General features: G+C 42.7%; 1 protein-coding gene across 1 annotated transcript in view; it reads left to right on the forward strand.

The window, feature by feature from the left end:
- The window catches only part of LOC120997962 (probable cation-transporting ATPase 13A4), a 189,958-nt gene that overhangs the window by 125,990 nt on the left and 40,586 nt on the right, over positions 1-23,382 (forward strand). Inside the window, exons 21-25 of the mRNA XM_040428344.1 lie at positions 9,522-9,601; positions 10,812-10,854; positions 11,733-11,842; positions 22,773-22,869; positions 23,108-23,180. Coding sequence (XP_040284278.1) covers positions 9,522-9,601; positions 10,812-10,854; positions 11,733-11,842; positions 22,773-22,869; positions 23,108-23,180 — 403 coding nt within the window. The remainder of the gene's footprint in view (positions 1-9,521; positions 9,602-10,811; positions 10,855-11,732; positions 11,843-22,772; positions 22,870-23,107; positions 23,181-23,382) is intronic.

Here is a 23,382-nt window from a genome sequence, read left to right on the forward strand (position 1 = left end):
CAGAGATCCATGCCTCATTTATTTCTAGAAATGAGCTAGGCGAATGTGCTTATTGGTCACGATCCGCCCTGCTGCGCTGAACGCTCTTTTGGACAGGACACTTGACGAGGGGCAAGCCAAATTGTGCTAACTATGGCCACAGGTCAAGCCTGCACACCCAGTAGTCCAGTGGTTCCTCGCTTCTCAGAGCTTCCACATCGGCCATTAACCCGATGTAGTCGACACCTGTCGGTCTAGGCATTCCCTGAGGCTTTATCCAGAGGACGGCTGTCGATGGGTTGGTTGCAAGAATGATCTCATATCCGAAGTGACCAACACATCTTCAAACTGACCTCTTCTTTCAGGCGCTGTAGGATTGGTACCCACACCTGTTTAGCTGTGGGTGGAAATTCCTCTGCCAGTGCCCGCAACAGCAGAATGCAGCATCTCTCGCAGCAAGGCCAGGAAATGTTGCATTCTGCAAGCCCTCTGTGATGCTGGTAATATGTCTGCCATTTTGTGTTTGTATCGGGGGTCTAAGTACGTTGCCACCCAGTACTGGTCCTTGCCCTTTATGCTTTTTATACGGGGGTCCCTCTTCAAACACTGGAGCATGAAGGCCCCCATTTGCACTAAATTGCAAGCGGTGGAGCGCCCTGGCTCCTGTTCAGCGCCCAGGAGAATGTCGTCCTCGGTCGTCCTCGGTCTCCTCACCCCAGCCACGGACAACACCAGGGATCCCCGAAAAGTTTAAAGTCCCCCTCAAAGCCTGCTCTTCTTGCTTCTCCTTCTCCTCCCCCAAGCCACCATCCTCCTCTGACTCCTCTTCAGACTTCTGCTGACTTGTCTCAGATGGAGTAGCCTCCCCTGGGAATTCATACAGCATTGCGATTTCCTTATCTTCCAGCTTCTGCTCCTCGACGGCTTGATCAATGACATGATGCAATGCACGCTCCAGAAAGAAGGCGTAAGGTACGATGTCACTGATTGTGCCCTGGCTGCGATTGAGTTTGGTGATCTAATCAAATGGCCGCAAAGGTCTGCATGGTTCGCGCGTGAAAATAAAACAAGCTCCCCAGAACCCGCCCTGCTGCAGAGTTCATACAGGCAGTCGTTAACGGCACATTGCTGCTGGAGCAGTCTATCAAGCATATACAAGGTGGAGTTCCAGCACGTCAGGCTGTCACAAATCAGATGTCTGAAGGGCAGCAAGGCGAGCCATGGCCGTCTAAGATCTTGTAAAATGGCCAGAGATTTTCCTGGCCTGTCGCAAAATTTCCTGGGTATTTGGTTACGAATCGCTGCATGACTAAGTTCAGGATGTGTGCCATGCATGGCATTTGTGTCATTTTGCCCTGTTTCAGCGCGCTCAGCAGATTGGCACCGTTGTCGCACACTACTTTACTAACTGTCAAATTGAACGAGGTTAGCCACTAAGCAGTGCAGGACCGGTGTGGCTCTTGGCTTCCAGGCACAACAGAAGCAGCACAGCATGGCAACGTCTCACTTGGCATGTCGAATAGGTTCTGGGGAGCTTGGGGGGGGTGCAGCGGAAGAGGCGGTAGCAGTGGAAAAGGAGGAGTCAGCCGAGGAGGAGACGGAGGATGAAGTAGGAGGAGGAGAAGAAGAGGCAGGGCTTCAGGCAATTTGTGGCTGTAACACCAAATCCACACGGGAGCCACGGGTTACATGCTTGACGGCCGTCAGAAGTTTCACCCAGTGGGCAGTAAAAGTTATGTCCCTCCCTGCCCGTGTTTGCTAGACCACGTGTCTGTGGTCAGATGTATCTTGGCACCGACACTGTGTGCCAGAGATACATTTACTTGCCGCTGAACGTGGCCATTTAGCTCTGGGATGCCCTTCTGGGAGAAATATTTCCTTCCAGGGACCTTCCATTGCGGTGTGCCAAAACCCACACATTTTCTAAAGACCTCAGAGTCCACCAGTTTATATGGCAGTAGTTGGTGGGCTAGCAGTTCCGACAAGCCAGCGGTCAGCCGTTGGGCAAGAGGGTTATCCGGCGTCATCAACTTTTTAAGCTCAAACATTTGGGCCAAGGAAGCCTGCCTTCTGCCAGATGAACGCAACGACGGCATAGTGGAAGGTGGAGTGGAGGACAAATGGGAGGAGAGAGAAGAAGAAGAGGCAGAACGTGGAGCTCCAGGAGTGTGGCTTTGTGGGTTCTGATGGCGTTGCTCCCACTGGGCTTTGTGATGGGAGGCCAGGTGTCTTCTTAAGGCAGTCGTCCCTAGGTGAGTGTTGGGCTTACCGCGACTTATGCATTGACAGCACAGGCTGCAGATGGCAACACTATTGTCAGCAGTGGACACGTTAAAAAAAAGCCCACACTGCAAAGCCATGTGCCTGCGTCCTGGGAGCGCCAGAAGTGACCATGCATGGTGGATAGCTTGCTCCAGATACATTTGCAGTCTGCTTTTTACCTCCTGTGCCCTGCGAGCTCTGCCTGCTTCTCCTCCTTCTCTGCTGCTCCGTCTCTCCCTCTAAACTCCCCTCCTCTTCCTCTCTTGTGGGCACCCACTTGACGTCCATCGACACGTCATCGTTGTCACCTTCAGCACCACTGACATTTGAGATCTCGGAATAGGCAGGAACAGCGGGGACCTCCCTCCTTGGGCTGATTTTGGTACTGTCGTCACGCCGCTGGGTGGCGGCCGTTGCTACTTCCTCTTCCTTATCCAATGTCAAGATTGGCTGCGCATCGGTAAGGTCTGGAAATGGATGGGAAAATAATTCCTCTGACTCGAGTGGAGGTGCTATGGTGGTGGTGATGGTTTCTTTGGTGGTGCACACAGCAGAGAGTGAGGAGGTTGCAGATACAGAGGATGAGGAGGGTGCAAAAGCAGAAGGCTGAATGAGCAACTGAACCAACTCTGGTGCGCTCTTTGAAGTAAGCGCATGCGCCTTCTCCAACGTCCCACTTAGGCTCAGGCCTGGTGCACCTAACCGACCCCTACCACTCCTGCAGAAAACCTGCCTCTTCCTGTCATTTTCAAAATGACCCTGTGCCTAAGTCGCTAGAGAAGAGCAGTATTTGTGAAAGCAGGAATATTGCAGGCCTCAATCAATATTTGTTGAAAACAGGTATATCGAACCCCTTAATCTGTATTTTGTGAAAGCAGGTATATCGCAGGCCTTAATCAATATTTGGTAGAAACAGGTATATCAAACCCCATAATCATTATTTTGTGGAAGCAGATATATTGCAGGCCTCAATCAAAATTTGGTGGAAGCAGGTATATCAAACCCCTCAATCCAGCGGTTCTCAACCTAGGGGTTGCGACCCCTTTGGGGGTCGATCGGCCCTTTCCGGGGGGTCGCCTGAGGCTTCCTATTGTGGGTCGCCTGCACAACGGCAGCGGCCCCTTATCCTCACGCACAGGAAGTGATGTCCTATCACTGCCTGTGCTTGAAGGAGCCTGACGTCTGGACGGGTAAGTCGGGCCGCCTGTCTGCTGAGGTCCGAGTTTTTTCGTTAATGACACCGCCGCTGAGCACCACTGCCACCAATGATTTAATTGAACCTGGCTGAGCCTGGCTAATTTTATTTTAATTATTTGGCTGAGCAAGGCTTAATTTATTTGGGGGGACATGAAGCACCGCTGATTTATTTATTTGGGGGACCCTGAGCACTTCTGATTTGTTTATTTGGGGGACCCTGAGCACCATTGATTTATTTATTTGAAGGGACCCTGAGCACCATTGATTTATTTATTTGGGGGGGGGACCTGAAGCACCGCTGATTTATTTATTTGGGGGACCCTGAGCACTTCTGATTTATTTATTTGGGGGACCCTGAGCACCATTGATTTATTTATTTGGGGGAAACCTGATGCACCACTGATTTATTTATTTGGGGGTACCCTGAGCACCGCTGATTTATTTATTTGGGGGAGACCTGAAGCCCCGCTGATTTATTTATTTGGGGGACCCTGAGCACTTCTGATTTATTTATTTGGGGGGGACTTGAAGCACTACTGATTTATTTATTTGAGGGGTACCCTGAGCACCACTGATTTATTTATTTTTTGGGGGGGGGGGGGCGGTACTGTGAGCACCACTGAGTTATTTATTTGAGGGGTACTGTGCGCACCACTAATTTATTTTTTAGGGGGTATTTGTTTATTATTTATTTGGTTTACAAATATTTTGTATTTATGCTAAAGTTCTGTGGTTATGAATGAATACTTGTGTATTTGAATTAACATTTGGTGTATTGGTGTCTGTGCGTGTTTTTGGTGGGTCATCATAACAGTAGCAAAATTAGTTATGACGTAGTAAGGAAAAAAATGTAATGGTTGGGGGTCACCACAACATGAGGAACTGTATTAAGGGGTCACGGCTTTAGAAAGGTTGAGAACCACTGCCTTAATCAGTATTTGGTGGAAGTAGGTATATCACAGCCCTCAATCAATATTTTGTGGAAGCAAGTATATCGCAGGCCTTAATCAATATTTGGTGGATTCAGGTATATCAATCCCCTTAATCAGTATTTTGTGGATGCAGATATATCGCAGTCCTCAATAAATATTTGGTGGAAACAGGTATATCAAAACCCTTAATCAGTATTTTGTGGAAGCAGATATATCGTAGGCCTCAATCCGTATTTGGTGGAAACAGGTATATCGAAACCCTCAATCAGTATTTGTTGGAAGCAGGTATATCGCAGCCCTCAATCAGTATTTGTTGGAAGCATTTATATCAAACCCTTAATCAGTATTTGGTGGAAGTAGGTATCTCACAGGCCTCAATCAATAATGGGTTAAGCAGGTATATCAATCACCTTAATCAGTATTTTGTGGAAGCAGGTATATCACAGGCCTCAATCAATATTTGGTGGAAACAGGTATATCAAACCCCTTCATCAGTATTTTGTGGAAGCAGGTATATCACAGGCCTCAATCAATATTTGGTGGAAACAGGTATATCAAACCCCTTAATCAGTATTTTGTGGAAGCAGGTATATCACAGCCCTCAAACAATATTTGGTGGAAGCAGGTATATCAAACCCCTTAATCAGTATTTTGTGGAAGCAGGTATCTCGTAGGCCTCAATCAATATTTGGTGGAAATAGGTATATCAAACCCCTTAATCAGTATTTTGTGGAAGCAGGTATATTGTAGCCCATAATCAGTATTTGGTGGAAGCAGGTATATCAAACCCCTTAATCAGTATTTTGTGGAAGTAGGTATATCGCAGGCCTCAATCAATATTTGGTGGAAATAGGTATATCAAACCCCTTAATCAGTATTTTGTGGAAGCAGGTATATTGTAGCCCTCAATCAATATTTTGTGGAAGCGGGTATATCAAACCCCTTAATCAGTATTTTGTGGAAGCAGGTATCTCACAGGCCTCATTCAATATTTGGTGGAAACAGGTATATCGAACCCCTTAATCAGTATTTTGTGTAAGTAGGTATATTGTAGCCCTCAATCAGTATTTTGTGGATGCAGGTATATCAAACCCCATAATCAGTATTTTGTGGAAGCAGGTATATCACAGGCCTCAATCAATATTTGGTGGAAGCAGGTATTTCAGTCCCCTTAATTAGTATTTTGTCGAAGCAGTTATATCGCAGGCGTCAATCAATATTTGGTGGAAACAGGTACAGTACAGACCAAAAGTTTGGACACACCTTCTCATTCAAAGAGTTTTCTTTATTTTCATGACTATGAAGGCATCAAAACTATGAATTAACACATGTGGAATTATATACATAACAAACAAGTGTGAAACAACTGAAAATATGTCATATTCTAGGTTCTTCAAAGTAGCCACCTTTTGCTTTGATTACTGCTTTGCACACTCTTGGCATTCTCTTGATGAGCTTCAAGAGGTAGTCCCCTGAAATGGTCTTCCAACAGTCTTGAAGGAGTTCCCAGAGATGCTTAGCACTTGTTGGCCCTTTTGCCTTCACTCTGCGGTCCAGCTCACCCCAAACCATCTCGATTGGGTTCAGGTCCGGTGACTGTGGAGGCCAGGTCATCTGGCACAGCACCCCATCACTCTCCTTCATGGTCAAATAGCCCTTACTTTCAAAGTTTTCCCAATTTTTCGGCTGACTGACTGACCTTCTTTTCTTAAAGTAATGATGGCCACTCGTTTTTCTTTACTTAGCTGCTTTTTTCTTGCCATAATACAAATTCTAACAGTCTATTCAGTAGGACTATCAGCTGTGTATCCACCTGACTTCTCCTCAACGCAACTGATGGTCCCAACCCCATTTATAAGGCAAGAAATCCCACTTATTAAACCTGACAGGGCACACCTGTGAAGTGAAAACCATTTCAGGGGACTACCTCTTGAAGCTCATCAAGAGAATGCCAAGAGTGTGCAAAGCAGTAATCAAAGCAAAAGGTGGCTACTTTGAAGAACCTAGAATGTGACATATTTTCAGTTGTTTCACACTTGTTTGTTATGTATATAATTCCACATGTGTTAATTCATAGTTTTGATGCCTTCAGTGTGAATCTACAATTTTCATAGTCATGAAAATAAAGAAAACTCTTTGAATGAGAAGGTGTGTCCAAACTTTTGGTCTGTACTGTATATCAAACCCCTTAATCAGTATTTTGTGGAAGCAGGTATCTCTCAGGCTTCAATCAATATTTGGTGGAAGCCGGTATATCAATCCCCTTAATTAGCATTTTGTGGAAGCAGGTATATCGCAGCCCTCAATCAATATTTGTTGGAAGCAGGTATATCAAACCCCTTAATCAGTATTTTGTGGAATCAGTTATATCGCAGCCCTCAATCAGTATTTTGTGGAAGCTGGTATATCAAACCCCTTAATCAGTATTTCGTGGAAGCAGGTATATCGCAGGTCTCAATCAATATTTGGTGGAAACAGGTACATCGAACCCCTTAATTAGTATTTTGTGGAAGCAGGTATATCAAACCCCTCAATTATTATTTTTTGCCACAAAAGTTATATCACACCACCCTGTTTTTTTGGGGCACCAGGTAAATCACAGCCGTCAATCTGTATTTTGTGGAAACAGGTATATCACACCCCTCAATCAGTTTTTGGGGGGCAACAGGTATATCACACCCGTTACAAATAGTTGTTTTGATAGCGCTTGTCCCTCTATATAGCTGCAGTATTGCAGCCGAACCGCAGACAACTGCTGCACAATATAAATGCACTATAATATCCTTTCTATGTTAGAAAGTATATTATAAGTATATCACACCCCTCAATATTTAACAAATATCGATAGCACACCTATACCAGTCCTTAAAAGGACTTTTATGGCCCTATTAGCTAGCGTTTGGTATCCCTAACAGACTTTCCCTGCTCCACAAAGCAACCTCTCCCTACACTAGCAAAACACAGAATGTAAAATGGCTGCCAGATCTGTTATAGGGTGGGGATGTGTCCATGTGCTGAAACGTCTCAATTGGCTGTCCTGTCCTATGTGATGGATGTGTCATGGGTCAAAGTTCGGCGCAATGCAAAAGAATATGGCGTCGGCGGACGTAGCCATATGTTCGCATGTTCGGCGAATCGCGAACGTGCAAAGTTCGCCGCGAAACGACCGCTGGGCGAACCGCAAGGCCATCTCTAATTCCCATGTACCCCTTCCACCACAAAAAAGGGTATATGGTTCAATCTTCCTTCTATCGTCCTCCTCCTCCATCATATCAACATGCTTATTAGGTTGCCCTCGCTCCTAATGTTTTAGAGGGTCAGCTCAGCAGCAGGCCCTCACTCCTAATGTTTTAGAGGGTCAGCTCAGCAGCAGACCCTAACCTTAATGTTTTAGATGGTCAGATCAGCATCAGTCCTTCACTCCTAATGTTTTAAATGGTCATCTCAGCAGCAGGCCCTCACCCCTAATTTTTTAGATGGTCAGCTCAGCAGCAGACCCTCACCCCTAATTTTTTTAGATGGTCAGATCTGCAGCAGGCCCTTACCCCTAATGTTTTAGATGGTCAGATCAACAGCAGACCCTCACCCCAAATTTATTAGATGGTCAGCTCAGCAGCAGACCATCACCCCTAATGTTTTAGAGGGTCAGCTCAGCAGCAGACCCTCACCCCTAATGTTTTAAATTGTCAGATCAACAGCAGACCCTCGCCCCTAATTTTTTAGATGGTCAGTTAAGCAGCAGACCATTACCCATAATGTTTTAGATGGTCAGATCACCAGCAGGCCCTTAGTATTGGAATCTCGTAGTGATCACAGCACTCTATCTATTCTGACTGGTTTGGGTGCACGTCTTTGGTTTGTACGTATTATTGTCAGTCTGTAAAAGTGGCGTACTACTCGGACAACATCGTTCCCAGCAGCGACCTGGGCGTCCAAGATGTATCCAGACATCCTCCCCATGCTGTTCCCAAACCATTTCAGTGGTGTTTCCATCAATTTCTGACCTTTTCCTATAAACCAGACACCCTCCCCTCTTCAGAGCAGGGGGCGTCTGGTTTAATGCTCAGGTTCTCCCATTGACTTTCATTGTGCTCGGGTGCTCGGTAGAGCACCCGCGCATCCCAAAGTGTTCTACTCGAGCACCCGAGTACTTTGGTGCTCGATCAACACTAACTGTTTTTTTCTTTTATTTTTACGTCATTCCCTTTTACCTTCATTCTCTGGGTAAGTATAATTATAACAATACCACATTTATATCATTTTTCTCGTGTTTTAATACAAAAAAAATATAAAACTTTGAAATTCTTTTTTTTTTTGTTCTTTTCATCACTATATTCTCACCCCCATAAGTTGTCTATGAGCTGTGTGAGGGCTCATTTTTTGTGGGGCCATCTGTATTTTGGGGAGAGAGTTTTGAGGGGTTTTTTTAACTTTTTTTTTTAGTCACCCTAAGTGTCCATAACAAGAAATCTTTAGATTGCCATTTATATTCACTAATGGATTTTGATCCATTACAGAATAGACCAGGGATCAGCAACCTTTGGCACTCTAGCTGCTGTGAAACTACAACTCCCAGCATGCACACATGCTCGTATCTCCTATAGAAGTAACATTGTTTATAAGGCTGAAAAAAAGACATACGTCCATCCAGTTCAGTGAGAGTTGTAGTTTCAGAAGAGCTGTAGTGCCAGAGGTTGATGATCCTTGAAATAGACCATTACTGTGCTGCCATCTACAGGCCTGTATTGGAATATTTCAGTGATAGGCATAGGTAAAAAAAAAAACTGTTAACAGCATGGGAGCTTGTGGCTCCAGCATTTTCACCACTCAGATGCCATGATCACAATTAACCATTAGGCGTTATATGTCTACAATCTGTGTTATTGCCAGACGTTAGTTCCGGGCCTCTGCTGTTTGAAACAGCAGAAACTCGGCAGCTATGTTGCCCTTTGTGCTCCTCTTTGGGTGCCAAATTTAAAGTGACTACTTCCAACGCACATGTACGCACTGGTAGTCAAGGGGTTAAAAAGCTGGTAATCGCACACCACAAACAGATAAGGAACAACATACCTGGATATTGGTATTTTTGGTCAAAACGTAAGTTTTAAAAGCAGCAACAAAGCATCATGATTAATTTTTTTTCCCCCACAGATAATATTAAACGGCACAGTTTTTGCAAGAATGTCCCCTGGGCAGAAATCAGCAATTATAGATGAATTTCGAAAGCTTGAGTAAGTGTTGTGTATAGAAAGATAACACAAGGCCAAGCTAGATTAACACTGTTAGAAGAAAATAAAAGAGCTTTTGGGAGACAATGTAGTGATTATTCTATTATCCAAAAAAATAGATTAGATCGATAGATAGACATTACAAATAGATAGATAGATATGAGATAGATAGATATTAGATAGATATTAGATAGATATAGATAGATAGATATTAGATAGATAGATATTAGATAGATATTAGATAGATAGATAGATAGATATTAGATAACTAATAGATAGATTGATAGATAGATATCAGATAGATACAGTAGTTAGGGTGGGTTCACATCCCATTTTTGACATCCTTTTAATGCATACATTAGGGGAAAAAGGGATACAAAAGTGTAGCACAGCACACCACGCTTTTGTACCCCGCAGAGGCCGGTAAAAAAAAAAAAACAAAAAAAACATGTGTACATTAATGTATAGGTTTTTTTTTTTTTTTAAATGGAACTTTATTTTGATGGATGCCACTGTACGATATCAGTCAGAGTCAGCCATTAATGTATACATTTTTTGTATACATTAAACAGATGGCAAAAAGGTGATGTGAACTTATCTTTATAGGTTAAAAAGGGTTCCTTTATAGGTTAAAAAGGGTTATCCGATATCTAAAATATTCCCCCCAATACCCGGGCCCATTGTATGGATTATACGTACCTGCTCCCCGGCCACCCGCATCACTCTGTATCCCTGGCAACAGGGGAACAGCCAATAGCAGCCCCCTTTGAGGCTGTTGACCGTCGCAGCCTGCTATTGGCTGCTCCCCCGTCGCCAGATTTTTTGATCCGAGTGGAGATGCAGCAGCTGCCATGCAGAGATCTGGAGCCCCACGGGGGGCAGGGGAGCAGGTAGGTATAATCCATACAAGGGGCCCAGGCATTAGGGGGGGATATTTTAGATATCAGATAACCCCTAAGTATTTACAGTACATGTTGTGTTCAAGGACATCCAAAAGATGCTAAAAGCTCCAAGTAGCTACATCATCTTAGGAATAAGAAAGCGTCAGCGTGAGCAGTGTATTGTATTGACAGCTATCCCTAGAAGTTTAAAGGGAGCCGAAACTTCTCATTTACCATATCAAGTACTGTAAATATATGATATTATCTGGCTAATGTAATAGTTGCCTTGTTTGATTGTTGAAATAAAATCTACAATGTTCTGTGTTTTTCAGCTACTATGTAGGGATGTGTGGAGATGGAGCTAATGACTGTGCGGTAAGTGCACAAAAGTACATTCATAGCCGTTTTTAACATTCTATATAATGTCTAATGTTGAGCGAATCGAAGTGTCTGAAGTGGAATTCGATCTGAATTTCAGGAAAAATTTGATTCGCCACAAAGGCGAATTTCCTCACGCTTCGTGGTAATGAATCAATTTTTCCTAAAATGGTGGCTGAAAGTAAAAAAAGTATACTCGACTAATCCACCTGATTGTGGAGAGGCCATCTGCTCCATCTTGATTGAAGAAGACCCGCCAAAGGACTTGCTGTGAGCGTGATGGCCTCGCCATGTGATCACGTGGGGTTCGCACGGTGACATCATCGCTGATGGCCTCTGCACGATCAAGTTCTTTAACCCCTGATTAACCCCTTAGCAGCTGAATGTGAGTCACATATGCCGCGATCAGCATTTAACGCGGCCTCTGAGGGGTTAAATGGCGGGGGGCCGACACAAACCCTGTTCCACGTCACTGCGTCTGCTCTATACAATGGAAAGCGATTTGTGATGAAGTAATTCGTAATGAACCGAATTGCTTGCCAGAATTCGAATCTTTCAAAGTTTGCTCATCTCTATTAATATCCTTTCTTATTAGAACAAATCCACATTATTCATTTTTACTATGTCACATGAGACTGATACCATAGGCTCTCAATGTGTGTGTGAGACTCAAGCTCCGAGAAGGGAAGGGAACAGTGGACGTTTAGCATCTGAACGGTGAGAGCACACAACACAGCTCTGACCGTACACCAGGAAGAGACCGCAGTCAGTGGGAGCTATCTAAGTAGTGTTTTTTTTTGTTTGTTTTTTTAAAGGATCTTGAACAGAAACAGTAGTTCCTTACAAGAAAAATAACCATTATGTTGTTCTTTTAGGCTCTGAAAATGGCCAACGCTGGAATTTCATTGTCAGTAGCCGAGGCCTCAGTGGCTGCTCCTTTTAACTCTCACGTCACCAATATTAAATGTGTCCCAGATTTACTCAAGTAAGCAAAGTCATTTATAAGTAATAATCTTAGCCATATGTTGCAATTCTATTGATAACATTCATCATTAAAGAGAACCTGTCACCATGAAAATGCAATCTGCAGGCAGTATGGAGCAGATTGATATATAGTTTTATGAGAAAAAATTCAGTAAAACCAGTAATTCATACATGTAAACCTCTTTTTATGCATCAGAGTCACATCTGTGGTACCACTCAGTGACTGACAGTACAGATGGGTGAATTCTACAGAATCAGAATCAGTCCTGAATTTCTCCAAAACTTCAAAATTCTAATGAACTCTAATTTTTGAGGATTTGTTTTGGGCTCCTCTCAGAAACCCAGAGGAGCGTTGACTGGCTGACAATACTCCTCATACATACTCCATACCTCCGTAAGAAGAATTTGTACCCCAACCAAGGCCTCTAAGGCAGACAAAAATAGTTTTGCTTGGCTGTGTTAAACGGTAGTTATCCAGAAAGAGATGGATTCCTGGTATGAGATACTCTGTTTCCCTTACCTTTTGGAAAGGAGAATAGCTTGCATGTGTCTTTTCCAGAGAAGCATTATGTGGGGACATAATTATAACAAATCTTATTATGGAAAAGCACAGTTTGATTGTACCACCAAGGGAAAATCTAAAGTCCAATTCTCCCTCAAAGATGATGGGAACACCAATCCTGCCACACACATGACAATGGCAGATTAAGGCATTGCCCAATGTATGTATGTATTCCTTTGCAAATATGATGTGGTACAGACTGTTGTCAGAAATTTCCATGTTCATGTTTTTCTCCTCTTTTCTTCTTTAATTGGAGTTATCCACATGTTTATTGCCTGTAATCCTTTACTATTTTTATGGATGATGCATAGCTGTTGTATACATTTATTTTTAAATAAAGATTGAATAAAAAAAAAGCAACCTAAAAGTCGCCACCTGTGGGGAGAAGATCAATTGGGGGTTGCCATCTACAGTAGAACTTGATAGCATTCCTGATTTTATAGTATAGAAAGGCAGATGTCCTTATATTGATCTACATGAGGGACTCATCGATTGCCAAAAATACAACTAGATGTTACCCATTCACACACAGGTGGTGACTTTTTATAGCTTACCTAAATTACATAAGGGGCTGAACCCACTGTCCCATTGTCTCAAGTGTTAATATTGATTACATACTATATCTCTTTGTTCAGAGTCTCCCTTCCTATGTCAAGGATACCACAGATGTACTCTGAAGACTTAATGGGGTTTTCTGTGGTCTGGGCATGATTCTCATCCCTCACACACTTGGATGCAACATTTCTCAACAGTTATACCACTATGAATTGAATCCTTAGTTTTGCATCTACTGATGTTCTTACTTACACATAATTTCTTTAGTTGCAATCAGAAATACTTCCACCAGCTCAGAGGATACTGTGGTCTTTGGCAGTCAGACTGAGCAATGGACATCATCCATCTCGAAGTGGCTTAGATACATTGATTATGTTGTAAATTTTGTGGCAGGGCATCTAAATGAATTGTTCAACTTTCTCAATCAGAATGGCCTGGGCCTGTTACTGACAAAAGATATCCAGACCACCAGTATCACTTTTCTTGATCTGATCATCACCTTAGAGATGGATGCTCAGATTTTCATCAACATGTTTAGCAATACAACTGTGACCAATAATCTGCAGTGATGAGCGGCAGGGGCAATATTCCAATTCGCGATATTTCGTTAATATATGAGCGAATATTCGTCATATATTTGCAAATTTAAGAATTTATGATCTCCAGTCATTATTTTCTTGATTGCAAAAAATGGGCAATCAGAAAATTTGCGATAAAAATTTGCGATACGAAAATTAGCGATCAACACTACTCCTAAATTCAAAGATTTTGCAGCCTTATCCTTAGCCCACAAGCAAAAAGCAGTGAGGGATCATGGGCACTGATGAAACAAAATCTAGAATATTCGCGATTACGAAGATATAGCACTATATTCTAGATGTTTGCAAATTCTTGAAGTGCCAATATTCACGATAAAAAGTCGCAATTAGAATATTCGCAATCAACACTAATAATCTATTGACATCAGACAGTTGGCATCAATTGGCCCTCAAATCAGGCATTCCCAAGGCTCAGTATCTGAGAGCCATAGAAACTGTTCATCTTTGAATATAAAAAGGCAACATCTGACCTCCAGAGGAGGATCTGCAACACAGGCTATCCCAAATTCTCAACAGGGCATATCAAACTAACAGGGAGGAATTATTGTTGAATATGAATCTGGAGACTCGCATTATTGGTACCTTGAAAATCAGCCCATATTTTGAAGTATTGGGACAATTTAAAACTGGATGTCTAATAGGAGATCACCCTTCCATTACCTGTAGGTGATGTCACAACCTGGGTAAACAAGTAAACAAAGTGAGACATGGTTCCCCCTTGACATCAAGGGCACATATTGTTGTGGCTAGTGTGTGCTCTACTACACATCAATAGTTTTATATAAGCTCTCTCAATAATTGATGCTCCTCCTGAGTAGAGCAGTTCGCCCGGCGGTCGTTTCGCGGTGAACTTTGCTTGTTCGCTGAATGGGCGAACATATAGGTAATGTCCGCCAGCGCCATATTCTTTTACATTGTGAAGAACTTTGACCCATTTTAATTACATTTGACCCACTAACACGTGTTGAGACATGACAAACTGATTATTTACAATTGGTCACTAGGACCAGTAATTGTCTCTGGGTTGACACGTGTTGTTTTAAGTATCTAAAAATTAACATTTATTGCTTGTCCTTAAAATTTACTAACTAGAGCTAACGTGATTAAAACTCTAGTAATCTGAATATTGCTGTGAGACCACTGGAGGACAATCTTCACTTATGGCTACCTGGCTATCTCCACTATCTCCACACAGGATCTACCGTGCTCTATTTGGTGCACACTGTTTGTTTCACAGTGCGCTACCTACTGATAGCGAATGCCCTCCTAGCGCTCACTAGTTATTCATTATTGTGTCAGAACTTGTTGCTTTGCAAGGCACTGGCTGGCTAAAATGTAACATGAGAGTGATTTAAGTTTTAATCATGTTAGTTCTAGTTAGTAAATTTTAAGGACAAGCAATAAATGTTAATTTTTAGATACTTAAAACAACATTGCGAACTTTGACCCATGACACATCCATCAGGTAGTACAGGACAGCCAATTGGCCGCCATTTTACATTCAGTTTTTTGCCAGTGTAGGGAGAGGTTGCTGTGTGGAGCAGAGACAGACTGTTAGGGACACCAAATGCTAGCTAATAGGGCCACAAAAGTCCCTTTAAGGACTAGTATAGGTGTGCTATCGATAGGTGTGACTTACTGAGGGGAGAAATATACTTATAATATACTTTCTAACATAGAAAGTATATTATAGTGCATTTGTATTGTGCAGCAGTTGTGGGGGGTTCTGCTGCAATACTGCAGCTACACAGAGGGACAAACGCTATTGGAACAAATAATTTCTACTGGTGTGAAATACCAGTTGCCCCCCCAAAAAATGATTGAACAGGGGGGTTATATACCAATAATATACTTTCTATATAGTGCATTTAGGTAGTGCAGCATTTGTTTGCGGTTTAGCTGCGTTACCTCAGCTGCACAGAGTGACAAACGCTATTGGAACAAATAATTTCTACTGGTGTGAAATACCAGTTGCCCCCCCAAAAAAACGATTAAAGCAGGGGTGTGATATACCAATAAAATACTTTCTATATAATGCATTTGGGTAGTGTAGCATTTGTTTGCGGTTTTGCTGCGTTACCTCAGCTACATATACAGTAGAGACAAACGCCATTGGAACAAATAATTTCTACCGGTGTGACATACCAGTTGCCCCCTAAAAAAACTGATTGAAGCAGGGGTGTTATATACCAATTATATACTTTCTATATAGTGCAGTTGGGTAGTGTAGCATTTGTTTGCGGTTTAGCTGCGTTACCTCAGCTACAGATAGTGACAAACACCATTGGAACAAATAATTTCTACTGGTGTGATATACCAGTTGCCCCCCCAAAAAACTGATTGAAGCTGGGGTGTTATATACCAATAATATACTTTCTATTTAGTGCATTTAGGTAGTGCAGAATTTGTTTGCGGTTTAGCTGCGTTACCTCAGCTACAGATAGTGACAAACGACATTGGAACAAATAATTTCTACTGGTGTGATATACCAGTTGCCCCCCAAAAAAACTGATTGAAGCTGGGGTGTTATATACCAATAATATACTTTCTATTTAGTGCATTTAGGTAGTGCAGAATTTGTTTGCGGTTTAGCTGCGTTACCTCAGCTACAGATAGTGACAAACGACATTGGAACAAATAATTTCTACTGGTGTGAAATACCATTTGCCCCACAAAAAGACTGATTAAAGCAGGGGTGTGATACACCAATAATATACTTTCTATATAGTGCATTTGGGTAGTGCAGCATTTGTTTGCGGTTTTGCTGCTGTAAAATTGATATCAAATGACCATGTAATCTACCTCTAGCCACATACTTACTTTCTTTTCTGTACGGTGAATGCCTAATAGTTGGGGCCTCGGAGGAATTCAACACCAGTGACGATCACGTGTTATCGAATTTCAACTATTATAATTAGTTTTTTTTTCAAGAGGGGGGATTTCGTTGGCCATGTTTTTAATCCAATTTTATATTTTTAGTTCTTTTAAACATATGTATTAGACCTGTATTTGTACAGGCCTGCAGTAAAATTGATATCCATTGACCTTGTAATATACCTCCGGCCACATAATCACTTGATCTTTTCTGTCCGGTGAATGCCTAATGTTTGGGGCCTGTAGTCCAGTGGCCTACAGTAAATTTTTTATCCATTGACCGCATAATGTACCTCGAGCCACATAATCAGAATTTCTTTTATGTCAGATGAATGCCTAATTTTTAAGGCCCGTACTCCTGTGGCCTAAAATAAAAAAATTCTAGGCTCCAACAGGGCACATTTCAGAGAATTTCCCTTTAAGATGCATAAAAATGTCCCCTGATTAAGATACTTTTTTTTTTGTGGGAATTTTTGTCTTTGATCCCCCTCTAGTATGTCACTGTCCATGTTGTGGGACTATTTGCACATTTCTACTAAGTATTTGGTGACCGCAAATATGAGCTGAAGGTTTTTCAGGTTAGCCTGCCATTAAAGTGAATTGGGCCCGCCGCGAACTTGCGGTTGGCGAACATTTGATTGCGTTCGCGAACCGTCCCGGCCGAAGTTCGTCCATCACTACTCCTGAGTGATCTATCTATGTACCTGTCGATGTGGGACCAAATATGTGGGCAAAATCTTCAGAGAATTCAGGAGGCGTACACTGCGTGCAGAATTATTAGGCAAATGAGTATTTTGACCACATCATCCTCTTTATGCATGTTGTCTTACTCCAAGCTGTATAGGCTCGAAAGCCTACTACCAATTAAGCATATTAGGTGATGTGCATCTCTGTAATGAGAAGGGGTGTGGTCTAATGACATCAACACCCTATATCAGGTGTGCATAATTATTAGGCAACTTTCTTTCCTTTGGCAAAATGGGTCAAAAGAAGGACTTGACAGGCTCAGAAAAGTCAAAAATAGTGAGATATCTTGCAGAGGGATGCAGCACTCTTAAAATTGCAAAGCTTCTGAAGCGTGATCATCGAACAATCAAGCGTTTCATTCAAAATAGTCAACAGGGTCGCAAGAAGCGTGTGGAAAAACCAAGGCGCAAAATAACTGCCCATGAACTGAGAAAAGTCAAGCGTGCAGCTGCCAAGATGCCACTTGCCACCAGTTTGGCCCTATTTTAGAGCTGCAACATCATTGGAGTGCCCAAAAGCACAAGGTGTGCAATACTCAGAGACATGGCCAAGGTAAGAAAGGCTGAAAGACGACCACCACTGAACAAGACACACAAGCTGAAACGTCAAGACTGGGCCAAGAAATATCTCAAGACTGATTTTTCTAAGGTTTTATGGACTGATGAAATGAGACAGGGGCGTAGCTAGAACTGACTGGGCCCCACAGCAAAATTTTGTATGGGGCCCCCCCTCCATGACTATCCTGGTATCCTATATGTGCATATGTAAGGGAGAGTTCACATCACATTTTTGCCATCCGTTTGATGTATACATTGGAAAATGGGATACAAAAGCGCAGCACACTACGGTTTTGTATCCTGCAAAGTCTGTTAAAAAAAAAAACGTATACATTAACATATCATTTTTTTTGATGGTGTCAGTCTGAGTCACCTGTTAACATATACATTTTATGTATACATTACCAGGGGTCAGCAACCTTCAGCACTCCAGCTGTTGTGAAACACAATTCCCAGCATGTTCCATTAATTTCTATGAGAGTTATGAGAAGAGCAATAATGCATGCTGGGAGTTGTAGTTTCACAACAGCTGGAGTGCAAAGCCCAGCTGGAGTGCCCACCCCTGCATTAGACGAATGGCAAAACGTGATGTGAAACCGGCCTTAGTGTGCCATGATAGTGCCAAGTGGCAAGCACTAGAGACAGAGAAGGGAGGCTGCAATGTACAGGGCACAGCATAGTATAGGGGGTTCAGTACAGGGCAAGAGGGGGGACGCACAGTGCAGAGTAGGGGTACAATGCAGCATAGGGGGCACACTAAAGGGCAAGGGGTACAGCATAGCGGGCACAATACTGGGCAGGGGGCATACACAGTGCAGCATAGGGGGCACAGTGCATTATAGGGGGTACAGTATAAGGCAGGGGGCACACAAAGTGCAGCATAGGGGGCACAGTACAGGTCAGGAGCCACACACACAGTGAGGAATAGGAGGCACAGTGCATTATAGGGGGTACAGTATAAGGCAGGGGGCACACACAGTGCAGCATAGGGGGCACACACAGTGCAGCATAGGTGGTGCAGTACAGGGCAGGAGGCACACACAGTGCAGCATAGGGTAGGGGGCAGAATACAGCATGGGGTACACAGTACAGGGCAGGGGGGCAAAATACAGCATAGGGGGTATACACAGTGCAGCAGAGGGGTACAGTACAGGGCAGGGGGGCAGAATACAGCCAAAACATGCACCTAGAAATGCTCCATTCACATGTCCTACCTCAGGAGATGATAGTTCCTAGTGGGCTAAAGGACCTTGCATGATGTCAGGAGCACATGATCAGTCACATGAGTGGGCGGAGTCAGGCTCCGGGCTGTGCAGGAGATTGTGTGGAAATGACTGCCAGCATAACATTCGGGGCATTGGTCAAAACATCCGGGGCTGAAGCCCCGAATGTTTTGACCTAAAGATGCCCCTTCAGTGAATGATTCAGAGCACTAGATAAGCAGGAGATAAGGGAATTGAAGTTAGGTCACTCCACCGGCCCGACCCCGCCCCCTCCACCGCCTGAGTCCGCCTCCTGAGTACTCCCTCTAGTTACTAGGACTCTAGGAGGCGGAGCCGGAGGAAATCTTTACTGCATGCACTGCGGCACTGGTGCCAGCCTGGCTCCGCCTCCGCTACGCCCCCGTTCCGGCCCCCTCCACCGCCTACCTCATGTTCTCCGAATCTCCTTCCTTGTGCGTGCGGCAGACAGTGCGCCCGGCCCCCGGCCCGGGCCCGCCTGCTCCTACTACAGCTCCTCCTTCCTGTTCCTGTTGGCTTCCTTCCTTTCCCCCAGTCAGGCCCGAGCCGCGGACCGCCCGATCCCCGCCCACTACACTGGGCGGGCGGGCGGGCCGGCGGGCCTGCCTGTGTGTAGTGTATTAATAAAAAAAAAAAAATAATGATGCGGTCCGGACGGGCCCCCAGTGGCGTAGGGCCCCATAGCCACTGCTATGGTTGCTATGGCGATCCCTACGCCACTGAAATGAGAGTGAGTCTTGATGGGCCAGATGGATGGGCCCGTGGCTGGATTGGTAAAGGGCAGAGAGCTCCAGTCCGACTTAGACGCCAGCAAGGTGGAGGTGGAGTACTGGTTTGGGCTGGTATCATCAAAGATGAGCTTGTGGGGCCTTTTCGGGTTGAGGATGGAGTCAAGCTCAACTTCCAGTCCTACTGCCAGTTTCTGGAAGACAACTTCTTCAAGCAGTGGTACAGGAAGAAGTCTGCATCCTTCAAGAAAAACATGATTTTCATGCAGGACAATGCTCCATCACACGCGTCCAAGTACTCCACAGCGTGGCTGGCAAGAAAGGGTATAAAAGAAGAAAATCTAATGACATGGCCTCCTTGTTCACCTGATCTGAACCCCATTGAGAACCTGTGGTCCATCATCAAATGTGAGATTTACAAGGAGGGAAAACAGTACACCTCTCTGAACAGTGTCTGGGAGGCTGTGGTTGCTGCTGCACGCAATGTTGATGGTGAACAGATCAAAACACTGACAGAATCCATGGATGGCAGGCTTTTGAGTGTCCTTGCAAAGAAAGGTGGCTATATTGGTCACTGATTTGTTTTTGTTTTGTTTTTGAATGTCAGAAATGTATATTTGTGAATGTTGAGATGTTATATTGGTTTCACTGGTAAAAATAAATAATTGAAATGGGTATATATTTGTTTTTTGTTAAGTTGCCTAATAATTATGCACAGTAATAGTCACCTGCACACACAGATATCCCCCTAAAATAGCTAAAACTAAAAACAAAGTAAAAACTACTTCCAAAAATATTCAGCTTTGATATTAATGAGTTTTTTGGGTTCATTGAGAACATGGTTGTTGTTCAATAATAAAATTTATCCTCAAAAATACAACTTGCCTAATAATTCTGCACTCCCTGTATTTGTGATCATGTAAGTGAAATCCACTTGGAAAACAATATATATACCCCCCTTGACTTTTTTCTGTATTTTGTTACATTACAGCCTTAAGTTCAATGTTGGTGCCTCACAACCTGGATTTAACATGGATTGTTTGAGAATTTGCATAATTTAATTTACAGAACATGCCCACAAGTTTGAAGATGTTTTTTTTTATTTTTTTTATTGTGAAGCAAACAACAAAAAGGACAAAATAACAGAAAAAGTCAATGTGCATAACTATTCACCCCCCTAAATGTAATACTTTGTAGAGCCACCTTTTGCGGCAATCACAGCTCCAAGTCGCTTTGGATAACTCTCTATGAGCTTGCCACATCTTACCTCTGGTATTTTTGCCCATTTCTCCTTTCAAAACTGCTCCAGCTCCTTCAAGTTGGATGGTTTGCGCTTGTGAACAGCAATCTTTAAGTCTGATCACAGATTTTCAATTGGATTGAGATCTGGGCTTTGACTGGGCCATTCCAACACATTTACATGTTTCCCCTTAAACCACTCAAGTGTTGCTTTAGCAGTGTGTTTGGGGTCATTGTCCTGCTGGAAGGTGAACCTCCGTCCTAGCCTCAAATCATGCACAGAATGGTACAGGTTTTGCTCAAGAATATCCCTGTATTTATCACCATCCATCTTTCCCTCAACTCTGACCAGTTTCCCAGTCCCGGCTGCTGAAAAACATGCCAATTTTCTGTTTTCTATTTCTAAACAATAGTTTTATTTATATATTTTTCTCATTTCACTTCACCAACTTAGACTATTGTGTTCTGATCCATCACATAAAATTCAGATTAACAAAACATTGAACTTAAGCCTGTAATGTAACAAAATATGAAAAAAGTGAATGGGGTGAATACTTTTGCAAGGCAGTGTATATTTATATAACTTTAATGGGCATTATCACTTTTGAGTTCAGAACGTCAGTGCCCTGTACTCCTTGATCCCCAATTCTCTTTCTTTTTAGCCTAGCTATGATTATTTTTCCCTGTTCGGTAGTTCAGTTCTTTCTCACAGTTCGCACTCACAGTCAGTCAAGGAGATTCACTGGCAATGTCTCTTCCTCAGGATCTCCCCCTGGTAACTACAAACACATTCTGTCATTAACCTCGCTCCCTTGCCAGATAACTGTGAGCCAGTTGCAATACCATTGGGCTCTTTCCACTCTGGTTCCATGTGGGTGGGTGGATTCATCTCTATTTAAATGCTGAAATCGCGTGGGGTCTTATAACTGCTAAAGAAAGTCAAGCCCCTATTGCTGTCATGGTGCTTGATTTAGCCATTTCTTACTGTCACCATACCCCTGATTATGTGCTCATATGATACAGTAGCACAGAAATGTATAGGATTAAACTAGGGCAGGGTAAAATCTGCCTTGCAAAGGTACAGCACAGGGACAGATGTGTGTATGTGAATGGTAGCATTGACTCTTTGTGTATACTCTCCACTAAACATGCAAGGTCTCCTCAACAACCTGTTTTGTTGTCCCAGGGTCTGAAAAGGGATAGATGAAATACATGGTTGTATGAAAGTGTTTGCCTCTACCCTCTCTGGATACCGCATACTCTATAAGACAGGGCTCTTTGAAACCACCTTCTACTAGTGGTTCCAGGGACAAGTCAGGACAGGCTGTAATTATACCGGTAATGCCATTAGGGATAGGATAGAGAATTGTGTGGTTGTATCATCTGTGTATACTCCTCTGTGTTTTATTGTCAGATAGGGTTTTTTCCTTGCTACCTGCCGATTGCTGTCCTACCATTTTGTTAGTTTTTTTTTTATGCCAGATGATTCTGGCTGCTGACATTTTTGTTTTTCATTGAATCAAAGTTTTTCTTTTTAATTGTTTCCCACAAGGCTATTTTGAGTATTTTGTTGAAATGACAATTTCTATACCAACTCTATTATTATCATCAAAACCAGAGGTAGATTCACAACAAGAGAAGTTTTTATTATCCACTACTGATTGTGGCTTCAAAAATGCATAAAAAACTGCACTTTACTTTCCAATTACATCCTTTTGCATCATGTGTGAAAGGTAAATTTTTTTCTAATTGTGAACAAAAAAATAAAAATTGGTACCCTCAAATAGGATGCAGAAACGTGGTGTGAACCTATTCTTTTTGTTTTCCAGGGAAGGACGGGCAGCCCTTGTCACATCTTTCTGCATGTTTAAATACATGGCTATGTTTGGATTAATTGAATATATCAACACTTTACTCCTCTACTGGGTAACTGTTCTACTAAATCATTTCTACATTAGTCTTGTTATTTTAATGAATACTGGATTTTGTCAAATAAGGAATAACATTTTAATAGTAATAAAACCTTATAGAAAATAATTGCTGTGTTCTTCCATATTGTTAGGGGTGCAGTAGACATATAAGCTGAAAAGCTATTTTATAATTACTAAAATGTCTAAATATATGTAAGCATAATGTCAAAATTGTGTTCATTTATGTATTCCAGCAACGAAACATATTTGGAAATAATCAGTTTCTCGTCCATGACTTTGCAATCATGTTTGTAATTTTCCTAACAAGTAAGTACATATTTCAATTGTTCATTGTTTTTTTCATATATAGTACACAACACAATCTATGCAAACATATTTGAGACAAGAAGTTGATTTTTGTTCTGACATTAAATAAAGAATTATGAAGTGTGTTAAGTAGTAAGTGCCATTCTATATTTGCTCATCACCACAGGTCCTAGCAGATGCACTATTCTAACCTGGGAACTAC

This window comes from Bufo bufo, chromosome 4 (genome assembly GCF_905171765.1).
Source record: "Bufo bufo chromosome 4, aBufBuf1.1, whole genome shotgun sequence".
Taxonomy (NCBI): domain Eukaryota; kingdom Metazoa; phylum Chordata; class Amphibia; order Anura; family Bufonidae; genus Bufo; species Bufo bufo.